The sequence below is a fragment of the Mustela putorius genome, unplaced genomic scaffold (genome assembly GCF_011764305.1).
Source record: "Mustela putorius furo isolate JIRA1106 unplaced genomic scaffold, ASM1176430v1.1 tig00003901_pilon_pilon_pilon, whole genome shotgun sequence".
NCBI classification, from domain to species: Eukaryota; Metazoa; Chordata; class Mammalia; order Carnivora; family Mustelidae; genus Mustela; species Mustela putorius.
Window position 1 is genome coordinate 17,273,192 of NW_025422049.1, and position 14,478 is coordinate 17,287,669.

Genomic DNA, 14,478 nt, shown 5'->3' on the forward strand with positions numbered 1-14,478 from the left:
GATTAAATTACAGCAGAAAACTGGAGCAAAAAAAGCTTGAAAAGCATAATGCAAACACTTTATACTGGAGAGATGACAATATAGAATACTTTGCATTAAGTTTTCTATTGCAAAATGAAACACAACAAGTATATTGAACAAGCGTATTAAAAAAAAAATTGGTAGTTAGAACTTTAGCCATGCAGTGCAAGTCAGGTGTATCAAGGTATTAGTAACAGTCTTGCTGATCACCCTTTCATTGAGATGTATGAACAGAAATCACAATGTTTTTGAAATAGGCTAAGATAATATTCTGCTTTGCTGATATAAATAAATTTATAAACAAAGTGAGTATATGTGGCTAGTATTAAATATAAAATGTGATCTATCCTGTAGTAAAAAAATTGTGATTTGATAACATATCCATCTATATTAATAAACATGCATTCAATACATTTTAATGCCAATTCCATGCCATATTAGTTAAGATAGTGAATTTTATGGCAAAATATATATTTACAGAAGAAACAAGATTAAATTCAACACCATTACTTTCCCCCATCCATCCTATCTAGACTTTATAAATTTATATACCTATATATCCATCAGTTAAAAAGGCAGAGAATGTTAGATGAATGAACTATTTAGAGTATTAGCTAAATTTGAAAAAGCATAAAGTACAAATAAATGTATCCTTATTTTGTTCAGATTGGTGTTAACAGTAGTTTCTTTTCATTCCTTCTTAGCTGTGATTTAAGAATTCAAAATGCTTCCAAAACCTCATGCAATTTGGGGAAATAAAAGAAGTGACAAAACATAACAGGAATGATAAATTCATTTTAGCCATCTTTGTGGAACAGCAGGCCAGGACTATACTGACCAAACCTAAAAATTGTTTTTTCTCAAGATCCCTTTGCTATGCCAGTTGAACAGAATGGATTTTTCATGAGTGTTGATGCAGCTACTTTTTAACAACCTGGTTCAAAGCAACACATAAGTTTTCTCATTTTTAAATCAGTAGTGACATGTTAGGGGCCTTAAAGAAAAAAAGAACAATGGGCCACAACACAAAATTTTAAAGAACAACATAAGCAAAAATTACATTTACTTTCCAGGCTTTTTATGTTGTTAACTATGTTTCCAGATTTTTAGCGTAATAACTAATAAAATATTTATTGCTATTTAAGGTCAGAAAATATATTTCTACTGTTTCAAAATCAATGTATGTACATCTGAACTGTGTGTTTAAGTCATCTGACATATTCCGGTAAATTAAGGAATGATTAAGTTTTCCATATTTGTTTTAACTTTATGAATTATTACATTGCTTTGCAATAGCACACTGGCCCAAGAGTGGCCCTTAGTGAGCATCACCAGATGGCTCAGAATCCACAAAACTCAATGAAGTTCCCAGATAAATGTAGAAAAATCGTATGATTCTCTATTAGGTCACAAGCTGACTAAACTTGTTTTGCGTATCTTTTGCTTGTTTGTTTGCTTGTTTTTGTTTTCTATCTGTATAAAAAAGTTTAGAGTGTTTATGAATTAAAAAGTGACTGCTGACTTAAGGGTGAAAGAGGAGAAAATTCAACTTACTTGTTTTAGTAAAAAAAAAAAAAGAAATGAGAATGCCTAAAATATACTTTTGAAATAATGTTTTTAAGTCTAGTTCTCATGTGCCAAGAAATGTTAAGAGGTTTCAGAATGATGTCTATTAATTTGTGCAGCTGCTCAGGTGTGAAATAATCAGCACTGGAAATTCTTAGCTTTGTGATTCCAAGACTGTGACTAGCTCAATGATTGTATGCTGAGGTAACATACTGCAATTTGTTAATAGATCAATTTTTTTAATGGTTTCTTCTTTTTTTAAAAAATTTTTCAATTTATTTATTTTCAGCATAATAGTATTATTATTTTTTCACCACACCCAGTGCTCCATGCAATCCGTGCCCTCTATAATACCCACCACCTGGTACCCCGACCTCCCAGCCCCCGCCACTTCAAACCCCTCAGATTGTTTTTCAGAGTCCATAGTCTCTCATGGTTCACCTCCCATTCCAATTTCCCCCAACTCCCTTCTCCATGATCTGTATTTTTTCAGTTTTCAAAATTATACAAGGAGACATATTACCTCTCAAATCTGTTTTCTGGAAAACTGCTACATAGGTTGTAGTGTACTAATGAACTAGCCAACTTCTATATAATGAATGCTACAAAAATGCACATTTATTCACTCCAATCTTACCAGGTTGGCCTACTGGTCCAGGAATCCCTGGTGGCCCTGGTGGTCCCTGAACACCTATTCCTGGAAGCCCAGGAGGTCCCATTGGCCCAGGTTGTCCATTTGGCCCAACATCACCTTTAAGAAATAAATAAAGCTGAGTCAGTAGTCATTAGAAACCACAATACTTATGTGAAAAGACACATAAAATTAAGCAAAGATGTTGAAAATCTATCTAATCACTGAGCAAGAGAAGTTATGCATAAGTACCCAGAACAGATTCAGGAAATGTATTAAAAGTTATAGAAAGTTATAGCTGAGCACTCAACTTCAGTACTTAAATCAACTTCACAAAATAATATATAAGATTACAAACCACACATTTCATATACTTGAAAATCATCTTGGACAGTATCTCTCAGTTTAAAATATATTTTCAAAAAAAAAAGTAGATAACCTTTAACATCTTCCTATTTACTAACTTGGGCCCATGTCCTATAAATATGATAAAGCCTCTCCTACCATCAATAAAATGACTTTTTGATCATAAAAACTTCAATGTCCCTCTATCTTGTATCTCTTATTTTAAAAAATGTTTATATATAAAAAATTCTTTTTCTAATGTACTTTGATGAGTTTTGACAAATGCATATAGTCATATAATCACCACCAAATTGAGATATGTAAGATACATATATAGTTCAATCAAACCAAAAGGCTTCTTGCCCATGGTTGTAGTCAGCCCCTTTCCAGACCCTAATTCCTTGTCAACTGCTTGATCTGTTTTATGCTACAGTTCTTCCTTTTCCAGAATGGCATATAAATACAATTATACAGTATATAGCCTTTTGAGTATGTCTCCTTTCCCCTAACATAATGCATTCAGATTAATCCAAGCTGCTGTAACACAGATCGGTAGTTTGTTACTTTTTATTGATGAAAAGTATTCCATTATACAAACATGTCATAATTTGTTCATCTATTCACCAGCTGAAGGACAAACGGACTATTTCCAATTCTTGGTGATTATGAACAAAGCTGCTATGAACATCGATCTACAGGCTTTTGTGTGAAGTTTCATATTTTTCTTGGATAAGTAAATAGGGTCATGTGGTAAGAGTATGTTTATAAGAAATTACCAAACTGTTTCTCTTTTGTTTTAAAGTCTTTATTTAAATTCCAGTTGGTTAACATACAGTGTAATATCAGTTTCAGGTAAGAATACAGAGATTCAACACTTCCATACATTTGGTTGAGCACTCCTTAAACCTAATCCCCTATTTCACCCATCCCTTCACCTGACCTCCAGTAACCAGCAGTTTGTTCTCTATAGCTAAGAGTTTGTTTCTTGATTTGCCTCTCTTTTTAATCCCCACTATGTTCCTTCGTTTTATTTCTTAAATTCCACATATGAGTGAAATCATATGGTAGTTGTCTTTCCCTGACAGACAGATTTTGCTTAGCATAATACTCTCTAACTCCATCTATGTCATTGCAAATGGCAAGATTTCATTCTTTTTGATCATCAAGTAATATTCCAACATATATATACACCCCTTCTTTATCTATTCATCAGTCAAGGGACACGGGCTGTTTCCATAATTTGGCTATTGCAGATAATGCTTCTATATACATCAGGGTGCATGTATCACTTGGAATTAGTTATTTTTGTATTCTTTGGGTAAATACCTAGTATTGCAATTGCTGGATCATAGGGTAGTTCTATTACTTACCTTTTGAGGGACCTCCATACTGTTTTCCACAGTGGCTACACCAGTTTGCATTCCCATCAATACCTCTGTTGTTCCCTTTCTCCACATCCTTACCAATCATCCTTACCAATACCTGTTGTTTCCTATATTATTGATTTTTTTGCCATTCCAACAAGTATAAAAGTGATATAGGTTATTGTAGTTTTGATCTGTACTTCCCTGATGATGAATGGTATTGAGGGCTTTTTCATGTGCTTGCTGGCCATGTATATGTCTTCTTTGGAAAAATGTGTCTATTTGTGTCTTCAGCCCAATTCTTAATTGGATCATTTATTTTTTGCATGTTGAGTTGTGTAAGTTCTTTATATATTTTGGATACTAACCTTTTATCAAATGCCATTTGCAAACATTTCCTCCCAAACTCTTTTTCAAAGTGGCTCTACCATTTGAATACTAACGAGTAATATATGAGAGTTCTATTTATTTTGCATCTTTGGCAGCACTTGGTATTGCTAGTTTTCCTTCTTTTTTGAAGCCTATTCTGACAGGATAAGACATGCTATCTCATAGTTTTGACTTACATTTCCTGGATGACTGATTATATTGAGAATCTTTATATGTACTTACTAGCTATTCAGGTATCTTCTCTGGTAAAGTATCTGTTCAGATCTTTTCCCTGTATTTCCAAATTTAAATCTGGTTGTTTCCTTCTTATCGACTTTTGAGAATTCTTTTTTTTTTTTTGAAAATTTTATTTATTTATTTGAGAGAGAGAGTGAGAGATTGGGAGAGGGGAAGAGAGAGGGAGAAGCAGGTTCTCCACTAAGCAGGGAACCTGATGCAGGGCTTTATCCCAGGACCCTGAGATCATGACCTGAGCCCAAGGCAGACACTTAAGCCACCCAGGTGCCCCAAATTTTGAGAAGTCTTTACGTATTCTGACTATAAGTCCTTTCTGCCAGATAAATAATATGGAAGTAAGTTTCATGTTAATGAAGTCCAATTTATCAATTTTTAAATGTATTTTTGCTTTGGGGTTTTATATAACAACTCTGTCCAACCTACTATCACAAAGATTTTTCTATGCTTTCATCGAAAACAAGGGATAATTAAAGTACTACCCACAGGCTAAATGTGGACTACAGGCATGTTTTGAGCTGCCTGTGAGCCAGGAATGGTTTCCATATCATTAAAGGTTATTAAGAAGAGAGAAAAAAAGATTATATGACAGAAACCATAGGTGGCCCATAAAAACAAAAATATTTACTATTGGGGCCTTTATAGAACATGTTTGCTGGCCTCTGTTCCAAAACCTTGTTTGTTTTATCATTTTAGGTTATACATATAGGTTTATGATCCATTCTAAGTTAATTTCTGTATAAGGTGTGAAGCTTGGTGTGGGGCTTGTCTTCTGTTTTATTTTACACACCGATGATCAACTAACTGGTTTAGTACCATTTGTTGAAAAGACTTATTCTTCTGTTGAAATTGCCTTTGCAACTTGGTCAAAAATCAAATTGTATAGGTTTATTCTTGGGCTCCCTATTATGTTCCATTGATCTATATGTATCTGTCACTCCATATATACCACACTATTTTTATCACTGTGGCTTTACATTACATTTGGAAATTAAGTACTATGAATCCTCCAACTCTGTACACTTTCTCAAATTGTTTTTGCTATTCTAGGTCCTTTCCCTTTCTAAATAAACTTTTGAATAAGAAAATACTGCACAGTTTTGCTAGGGAACATGTTCAATCTATGAATAAACCTGGAGAAAAGTTATCTTAACTTATGATCACAAAATATCTTCCCATTTGTTTGGATGTTTGATTTCTGCCATAAGGGTTTTATAGTTTTCCACATACAGATCCTGCACATATTTTGTTAGAACTATACCTAAGTACTTCAGGTTATTTGATGCTATTTCAAATAATACTGTTTCTAATTTTCATTTCTAGTTGTTCACTGCTAACATATAGAAATACAATTTATTCTTGTATTTTTGCCTTGTATCCTATGACCCTACTAAATTCAATTCTTTGTTCTAGTTGTTCTTTTGGAGGTTCTCGATTTTCTATGTAGAAAATTAAGTCACCTATGCAGACAGTTTTATTTCTTCCTCTCCAATCTGTATGCCTTTCATTTCTTTTTTTCAGGGGGAGGTATTTTCTGATTAGCTTTTTTTTTTTTAATTTGAACACAGTTGACACACAATGTTGTATTAGTTTCAGGTATACAACACAGTGATTCAATTTCTCTATATGTTATGCTATGTTCACCACAAATGCAGATACCATCTGTCACCATCAGTATTATTTCTACTTCTTGCTCTACAGCATTTCATTGTTTAATACGACTTATAGTATGATAATGAAAAGCAATGGTAAGAAAAGAAATCTTTATACTGTTTCATATATTCAGGGAACAGCAGTCAGTCTTTCAACATTAAATATAATGGATCAAGTTTTTTGTAAATGTTCTTTATCATGCTGGGAAATTCCCTTTTATTCCTAATTTTGTGAGAGCACTTTTTCAGAATAAATGTTGAATTCTCACAAATAATTCATCTATTAAGATGTTAATAGTTATTTTTTCTTCAGACTGTTGAGAAAGTAAATTACACTGATTTTCAAATCTGCCTTGTAGTCTGAGGATAACCCTTGCTTGGTGTAGCATGTAACTTTTTCCCTATATTATTGGATTTGATTTAATAATATTTTCTTGAGACTTTATTTATATATGTCCCTGAGAGTTATTGGTCTATAACTTTCTTTTGTTATAATGTCATTGCCTATTTTTTGTTTTGGCCTCATACAATTGTTGGGAAACAATCTATCCGCTTCTGCTTTCGGAGAGAAATTGTGTGGGAACCTTGTTATGGCTTCTTTAAATGTTTGTTTGAATTTACCAATGATGCCATCTGGCTCTAGTTTTTTTGTTTTGGTTTTTTTTTGGGGGGGTGGTAGGATTTTAACTACATACTAAATTTCTTTTTTTTTTAAGATTTTATTTATTTATTTGACAGGGAGATCACAAGTAGGCAGAGAGGCAGGCAGAGAGAGGGGGGGAGCCAGATGTGGGGCTCGATCCAAGGACCCTGAGATCATGACCTGAGCCAAAGGCAGAGGCTTAACCCACTGAGCCACCCAGGTGCCCCTACATACTAAATTTCTTTAATAAATATTGGACTATCTATTTCTTCTTCCATGAGCTTCAGTAGTTTCTATCTTTTTAGAAACTCATCCATTTCATCTAAGCTATCAAATTTATAGGCATACAGCTGTTTGCATACTCCCCTGTTATTCTTTTAACGTCTATAGGATTTGTAATGATGGCCCCCCTTTCATTACTAATAACAGTAACATAGGTCTCTTCCCTTTTCTTGGCTGGCCTGGCTAGAGGTATAGCTATTTCACCAATCTTTTCAAAGAACTTCATTTGGTCTCATAAAATTTTTCCATTGTTTTTCAGTTTTCAATTTCACTGATATCTGTTCTTATTGTTATTTTCCTCTGTCTTCTGATTGTCTTTTAATTTTACTTTCCTTGTCTAATTTCTTAAGGTGAAAAGTTAGATAATTGATTTTAATTGTTCTTTTTTTCTAAGAAAAGCTTTTCATATATGAATTTTCTTCTAATCACTTCTTTATCTGCATTCTACAAATTTGATATATTTTATTTTCATTTTTATTAAATTCAAAATACTTTCTAGTTTTCCTGGTGATTTCCCTTTTGATTCATGGGTTATTTAAAGTATTTTGGTTATTTTCTGAATATGTCGGGATTTTCCCAGATAGTTTTCGATTACCAATTTCTTGTTAAATCCAGTATGATAAAAAGAATCTACTGTAGGATTTTAATATTTTTAATTTGCCAAAGTTTGTTTTAGGGCCTAGATTATGGTCTATCATGATGAATGTTCCATGTGTACTTTAAAAGAATGTGTTTTCTGCTCTTATTTGGTGGAATGTTCTATATCAATATTGAGGAGTTATGTTAAAAAGAAACTCCTAACACTGCCTTGCTAGAACACTGTACATCCTATCCTTATTTATCCTATCCTTGTATCCTTCTATATGAAGCCAATGCAAAGTATGGCCCATGGTCATTGAATGAGCATGACAAATCTAGCTGAACTGAAGACTACTGATGTTGAGCATTACAGTATCTCAAATTCTATTTGGAATTTTTGTATTCTCTTTATTAAAGAAGCCTGTCAAAACTGTATAATCTTAAGGTGCTAGAAAAATCTCTTTCTCTGTCTCCCACATTTTCTTGTAATTTTTTTAAATTTTGACATTAAAAAAAGATTTCATTTATTTATTTGACAGAGAGAAAGAAAACACAAGGAGGAGTGAGCAACAGAGGGAGAGGGAGAAGCAGGGTCTCCACTGAGAAGGGAGCCCAATGAGGGGCTGGATCCCAGAACCCTGAGATCATGACCTGAGCTGAAGGCAGTTGCTTAACGAACTGAGCCACCCAGCACCCTAAAATTTTACTTTTCATATTTATGATTTTAATTCCTTTTTTTAAAAATACCATGCACCACAATGCTGTAATTACAAAGATACTGAAATATATTTTAGTGTATGTTTGGTAAATGTTAAGTTTCAGAATCAGTTATGTCAAGTGCTTCTAAAAAACTACTTGAATTCTCATTGAAAATGCATTATATTTAGGCCAAGTTTGGAACGAGCTGACATCATTCAGCCTTCCCATGTACACATATGATTCATCAACCAATTAATTTTACCTTTTTTCAAGTTGTTAATAATCAAGTTTTAATTTTTTCCACAAATACATTAGCACAATTTTATTAATTTCTAGATAAAATATAGATTTTTTGCAAATTATATTTTTTATTTCTTTCAATATTTCCATTTCTGCTCCATTCTATGTGTCACAATACTTTTGCATGTTATTCCTGATTCCTGGAACATCCTTCTACAAAGATACAGCTCAAATGTCACCTCCTATATGAAATCTCCCAAGTTACCTTAGATGAGGCCCTGAACAAAAGTGTGAGGCAAACTGAATGTTTCTGGTCACCTTTTTGTTTTGTTTTGTTTTGTTTAATGTGATTCTAACATTGAGTCTTAAGCACATCTTCATCCTTATATCATTCTTTCCTGATGTGTATTGGCCTAATTAATTTATTATTGGTCACTGTTTTGCTTTGAAAGTGCTCTATCAATCTCTCCTATTAGGAAAGATTACTAGGTTCTAATGCCCAGCCACTGGTATAAGCGTGTCTGGTAGGTGAACTTTTATTGTGAGCTGTTTACTGAGTTCTGACTGTGGTGTCGTGACCCAAAAATGTTAGTGATACATTTTTATAAGAGTTCCAGGTGAAATAACCACTATCATAGAGAACAGACTCTATGCCTCTGGGTTCCTAGTGACTTAAACAGTACCTGGTACAGAATAAGAACATAATGTTTTAGGAATGAAGAAACTACATGCCAGGATATCCCAAGTTCTTTTTCTTCTACCACCTTAGGAACTGTACTGGGGCTTTAATATTTGAGAATGAAACTTACTAGAATATGGGGATCCTAGACTTCCTTTCAAAGATTAGGAAAATAAATGCCTATTAAGACACTGATACTTAAAATAGGCTTCAGTGACACCTGGTAGCTCAGTTGGTTGGGTGTCTGCCTTTGGCTCAGGTTGTGATCCCCAGGGTCTGGGATCAAGTCCCTCATCCAACTCCTTGTTCAGCAGGGAGCGTGCTTCTCCTTCTGCCTGTGGCTCCCCCTGCTTGTATTGTACTCTCTCTGTCTCTCTTTCACTCCCTCTCTCTCGCAAATAAATAAAATATTTTACAAAATAAAATAGGCTTCAACCCATTTCTTCCTAACCCATCGCAAGGACATTTTATTTTATTTTTTTAAAGATTTTATTTATTTATTTGATAGAAAGATAGGTCACAAGTAGGCAGAGAAGCAGGCAGAGAGACAGAGTGGGAAGCTGGCTCCCTGCTGAGCAGAGAGCCCAATGCAGGGCTTGATCCCAGGATCCTGAGCTCATGACCTGAGCTGGAGGCAGAGGCTTAACCCACTGAGCACCCAGGCACCCCTCAAGGACATTTTAATAAAGTATCCTGAGTGAGCAATTTCTATATGGAGACTGTCTGCCACATAGCTTATCATGTGGAATGTCTCTATATGCAATTTTTGGGGTCATATGTCTAAGCTGGGGTAGATCTTTGGTAGAAAACGCAAAGTGTAACTTTTTTGAGTGTTACAGTTTACAGTGGGCCAGAACTGTTTACTTGAAGACAGGTAAGTATTTTTAAAAGAGCTTATCTAAGAAGAATTTGTATTGGGCCAGTTTGGGGCTTTTACTGGCAGACTCCAGGCTGGCTAAATTGGGCTATGTTGTCATATTGCTTTAATGGGAATCAATCCTACATGCTTTAGTAGTACAGAGCTTTTCAGATTCCTCTCTGGGGGTCAAAATATTGACTGGGAGAGTCCCATTCCTTACAAAGAAGTAAGAAAAAAACAATTGCCAAACCAGCTAAGCTAATTCTATTCCTATTTATAATTAGAGGAATCAGAATTAAGGAGGTAGAAGAAACCAATGGAGAAATGAGCAAAGGACATGAGCAGTTCACAAGAAAAATATGTCCCTTAAGCATAGAAAAAGTTCGATTTTGTTCATAATAATGGAAATACAAATCTAAACTACCCTGAGAATAAAGGGATATAGGATATATCCTATATATAGGATATATATAGGATATATATAGGATAGGATATATATATATGATATATATAGGATATAGGATATTCAAAGAATTTTTTTAAAAAAGAACAAACTTGGAGGACTTACATTACCTGACATCAAGTCTTATTATAAAGCTACAGTAATAGAAACAGTTGGTATTGTCTTAAGGACAGTAAAATAGAGAAGTAGAATTGACAGCACAAAACAGACCTATACATATATAGCCATCTGATCTTTGACACAGATGCCAAAGTAATTCAATGGGGGAGGGAACTATTTTGAACAAATAATGTTTATTAAAATTATTTGCGATGGATGATAGCTTTAAACATAAATGCTAAAATTATAAAATTTATGAAATAAAACAGAGTATCTTTAGAACTTTGGGAAAGGTTTTTTATACATAACACTGAAAATAATATAATAATTCTATAAAGAATAGATAAATGAAACATCAAAAACTAAAACTTTTATTCATTAAAATACACTGATAAAAAATGAAAAGGCAAACAAGATAGGGATAAAATACTCATAAAATGTATTTCACAAAATACCAGTATGCAGAATATATAAAGATCACTTCCAACTTAACAATTAAAACAGAAACAAACCCATATGTTAAAATGGGAAAAATATTCAAATGTGAAATAATCCACGAGTACATGTAAAAGAGCTCAACATCATTAGTCATCAGGGAAATTAAAACTAAGACCAAAACATGTTAATAACACACCTACCAAAACTCAAAAATGAAAAGACTGATTAATACCAAGTGTTGGAGGGAATGTGGAACAATTGAAACTTTCATACCATACTGGTGTGAGTTTAAAATGGTACAACCAAATCACATACCCTCCCCAATGTCCATAATCCCACCCCCTTCTCCCAAACCCCCTCCCCCCGTTTTGGAAAAAGGTCTAGTAGCTTCTCATATAATTAGCATATACCTACTTTTTGACCCAAAAATTCTACTCTTAAGTATTTCACCAAGCAGAATGAAAACACATGTCCACAAAAAGATTTGTAAAAGAATGTTCTTAACAGCTTCACTCATAATAGCCAAAAACTCAACATTGTTCAGGTGTCCATCAACAGAGAGTGGATAAACAAACATTGCTATATCTATACAATGAAACAATAATTAAAAAATAAAAACTCTTAATAAACACTTTAATGGACCTCAGAAACAATATCCTGGATGAAAGAAGTCTTACAAAGAATGTACCCACTGTGTGATTCCATGTGGAGTTTTAGAACAGGTAGAATGAATTTACAAGGAAAAATCGTAACTGTACAGTTGCCACTGTGGATGTTGCTATAGGGACTGAGAAAAGGGGCAAAAGGGAAATTTCTGGGATTATATCTCGATAGGTGTTTAGTTACACTAGTGCATGCATTTGTCAAAATCAAGCAAATGTCTCTGTAAGATATGTGCATCTTGCTTAATGTGAATTTTATGTCAAAAGGGAAAAAAAAGCAGGAGAATTATAGTTATAATATGCATGCTAATGTATTTAGGGAGAAGTGTACTGCTGTTACAATTTACTGTGAAATGTATCAAAAATAAGTCAATTTTTTACAGAAAGGTATGAACTCATATGTGACAAATCATGTGTAGTAAAATGTTGATAATAATAGAATATCAATAATGGGTATAGCGTAGTCACTGAAAATTCTTTCTACTTTGCTGTTTATATGAAATGTAAAAAAAATGTTGACAGAGGTAAAATGTTAATTGTGGAATCTTGATGGTAGATATAGAAGTGTTCACTGCACAGTTTTTAATTTTCTGTGCATATGAAATTTTTCACAATAAAATGTTTAAAAAACTATACTGATACCTACTTCTATCAGATTGGCAAAAATTAAAGAGTTCGTCAACATACACACTTAGCAAGGCTGTAGAGAAACAAGTACACTGATTCATTGCTGGTAGGAGTGTATGGTGCAAACAGAGGAATCTGACAATATCTAGAGATGCATTTAGCCTTTAATTCAGAAAAAAATCAATTTTCATTATTCTACTATTATACCTGTACACATATGAAATAACATGCATGCAAGACAATTCAGTGTGACATCATTTCTAATAAGAAAAGATTGTCAAAAACCCAACATAGCAACTAGCAACTAGTAGAATAAGCTATGGTAAACCCAAGCAATTTAGTACTAGGTAGCTATTTTTTAAAAATCAAGATTTTGATGTACTGACATAAGGTGATCTCTAGGATATAAAATTAAGTAAAATAATTAATGTGTAAAGAATCAAAAGGTAGTATTGTATCTTTTCAGAAAGTTAGGAAATACAAATATATATTCTTATTGGCTTATATTTGTATGAAGGAATACTAGAAAGATAAATAACTCAAAAATTGGCTACATATGGGATGGGGAAAACAGAAGATGGAAGGGGGTTAAAAGGAAGACTTCTCAGTGCTACTATTTATATATATATATATATATAGTTCAATATATATTCAATCATATATATATATATGATTGAATCATCTATTCAATGAAATAAAATATAAAAAATATCAGTGGAAGATAAAAAAAAAGTGACAGAGTGGGAGCATAGGCTTTCAGTTAATTGGACCTATCACCCATAAACTTTCTCAACAGTTTCAATTTTTATAAAAGTTATATTCAATTTTTATAAAAGCAAATTGAGAAGTATCAATAATTTCTATACCTTTTGGTCCAGGGAGCCCATCCAAGCCAGCGCGTCCTGGAAGACCTGGAGGTCCTGGGAAACCACGATCCCCTTTGGGACCAAGTGTTCCTTTGAAACCTGGGAGTCCTGGGGGTCCAGGTGGCCCAGGCAGCCCAAGTCCTGGTTCTCCCTTAAGCATAAACATGAGAAAACACAACAAAACCTCCCATGATTTTCTTGGTGTTTATTGTTTATCATGGAGAATTTAAAGCAGAAATTATAAGGTAATACCTTTTTTCCCCTATGGGGGAAGGAATAGGATAACTAAATGAAAAATAATTGGCATACTGGAGAGAACATCTGGAAGGATGAGAAACAAATTAAAGGATTTGGTTTCAGCACAAGAAAGAGATAACTGAGAGAATATGAGATTAAAGAACCCAAGTGAGGAAATATGATTACAGACTGAGTATTAGATAATTATCTTAAATTTGATTAAATGCGATAATGACAATTTTTTTTCTTGTATGAAATGTCCATTTACTTAGAGATTAACACTGAAGTATTTACAGGTGAAGTAATATGATTTTGAGACCCGAGTTAAGATACTTTGGCAAAGAAAAAAGGAATAGCTGAAGTAAATATGCTGAAATCTTGATCATTTGGAATATGAGTAATGGATATATGAAACTTCATTATATTATTCTTTTTACTTTTGTGTTCATTTGAAAGGTTCATAATAAAATAAGAACAATCAGACAATACAGAAGTGGTTTCTCATGAGAGCTAGGGTCATGGTCAATTGTTCTTCCCATGGAAGAAATAGCAAAGATGAAAACACAAAAAACTTTAAATTAATTAAATACAGAGAAAATACAGAAACAGGATAATTATACACAACAGTTTGCTGAAGGTTATTAAGGAAAATTTAAGATTAGCTAAGATATAATAAAAAGAATGGAAAATAACTCAAACATAGTATTTACTACTGCTATTATTATTATTATTATTATTATATTACTGTTATTACTAAGCTAATAACAGTGGCTTGCATTATATATGTAGGATGGAATTGAGACTGTAAAACAGTATGGGAAGTTCTTGACATGCTATCTACCAATTATCACACAGGCATGGACAGAGGTTAAATGGTATGCTGATACTACAGAGAAGTACAG

The 14,478-nt window shown here is 33.3% G+C and overlaps 1 protein-coding gene across 4 annotated transcripts in view; it reads right to left on the bottom strand.

Moving 5' to 3' along the window:
- Window positions 1-14,478, bottom strand: part of COL4A5 (collagen type IV alpha 5 chain) — a 255,574-nt gene that overhangs the window by 70,054 nt on the left and 171,042 nt on the right. For all 4 annotated transcript variants that reach the window (XM_045068340.1, XM_004769034.3, XM_004769031.3 and 1 more), the window contains exons 29-30: window positions 13,340-13,490; window positions 2,225-2,338 (exon numbers count right to left, since the gene is read on the bottom strand). In XM_045068340.1, the coding sequence (XP_044924275.1) occupies window positions 2,225-2,338; window positions 13,340-13,490 (265 nt within the window). The remainder of the gene's footprint in view (window positions 1-2,224; window positions 2,339-13,339; window positions 13,491-14,478) is intronic.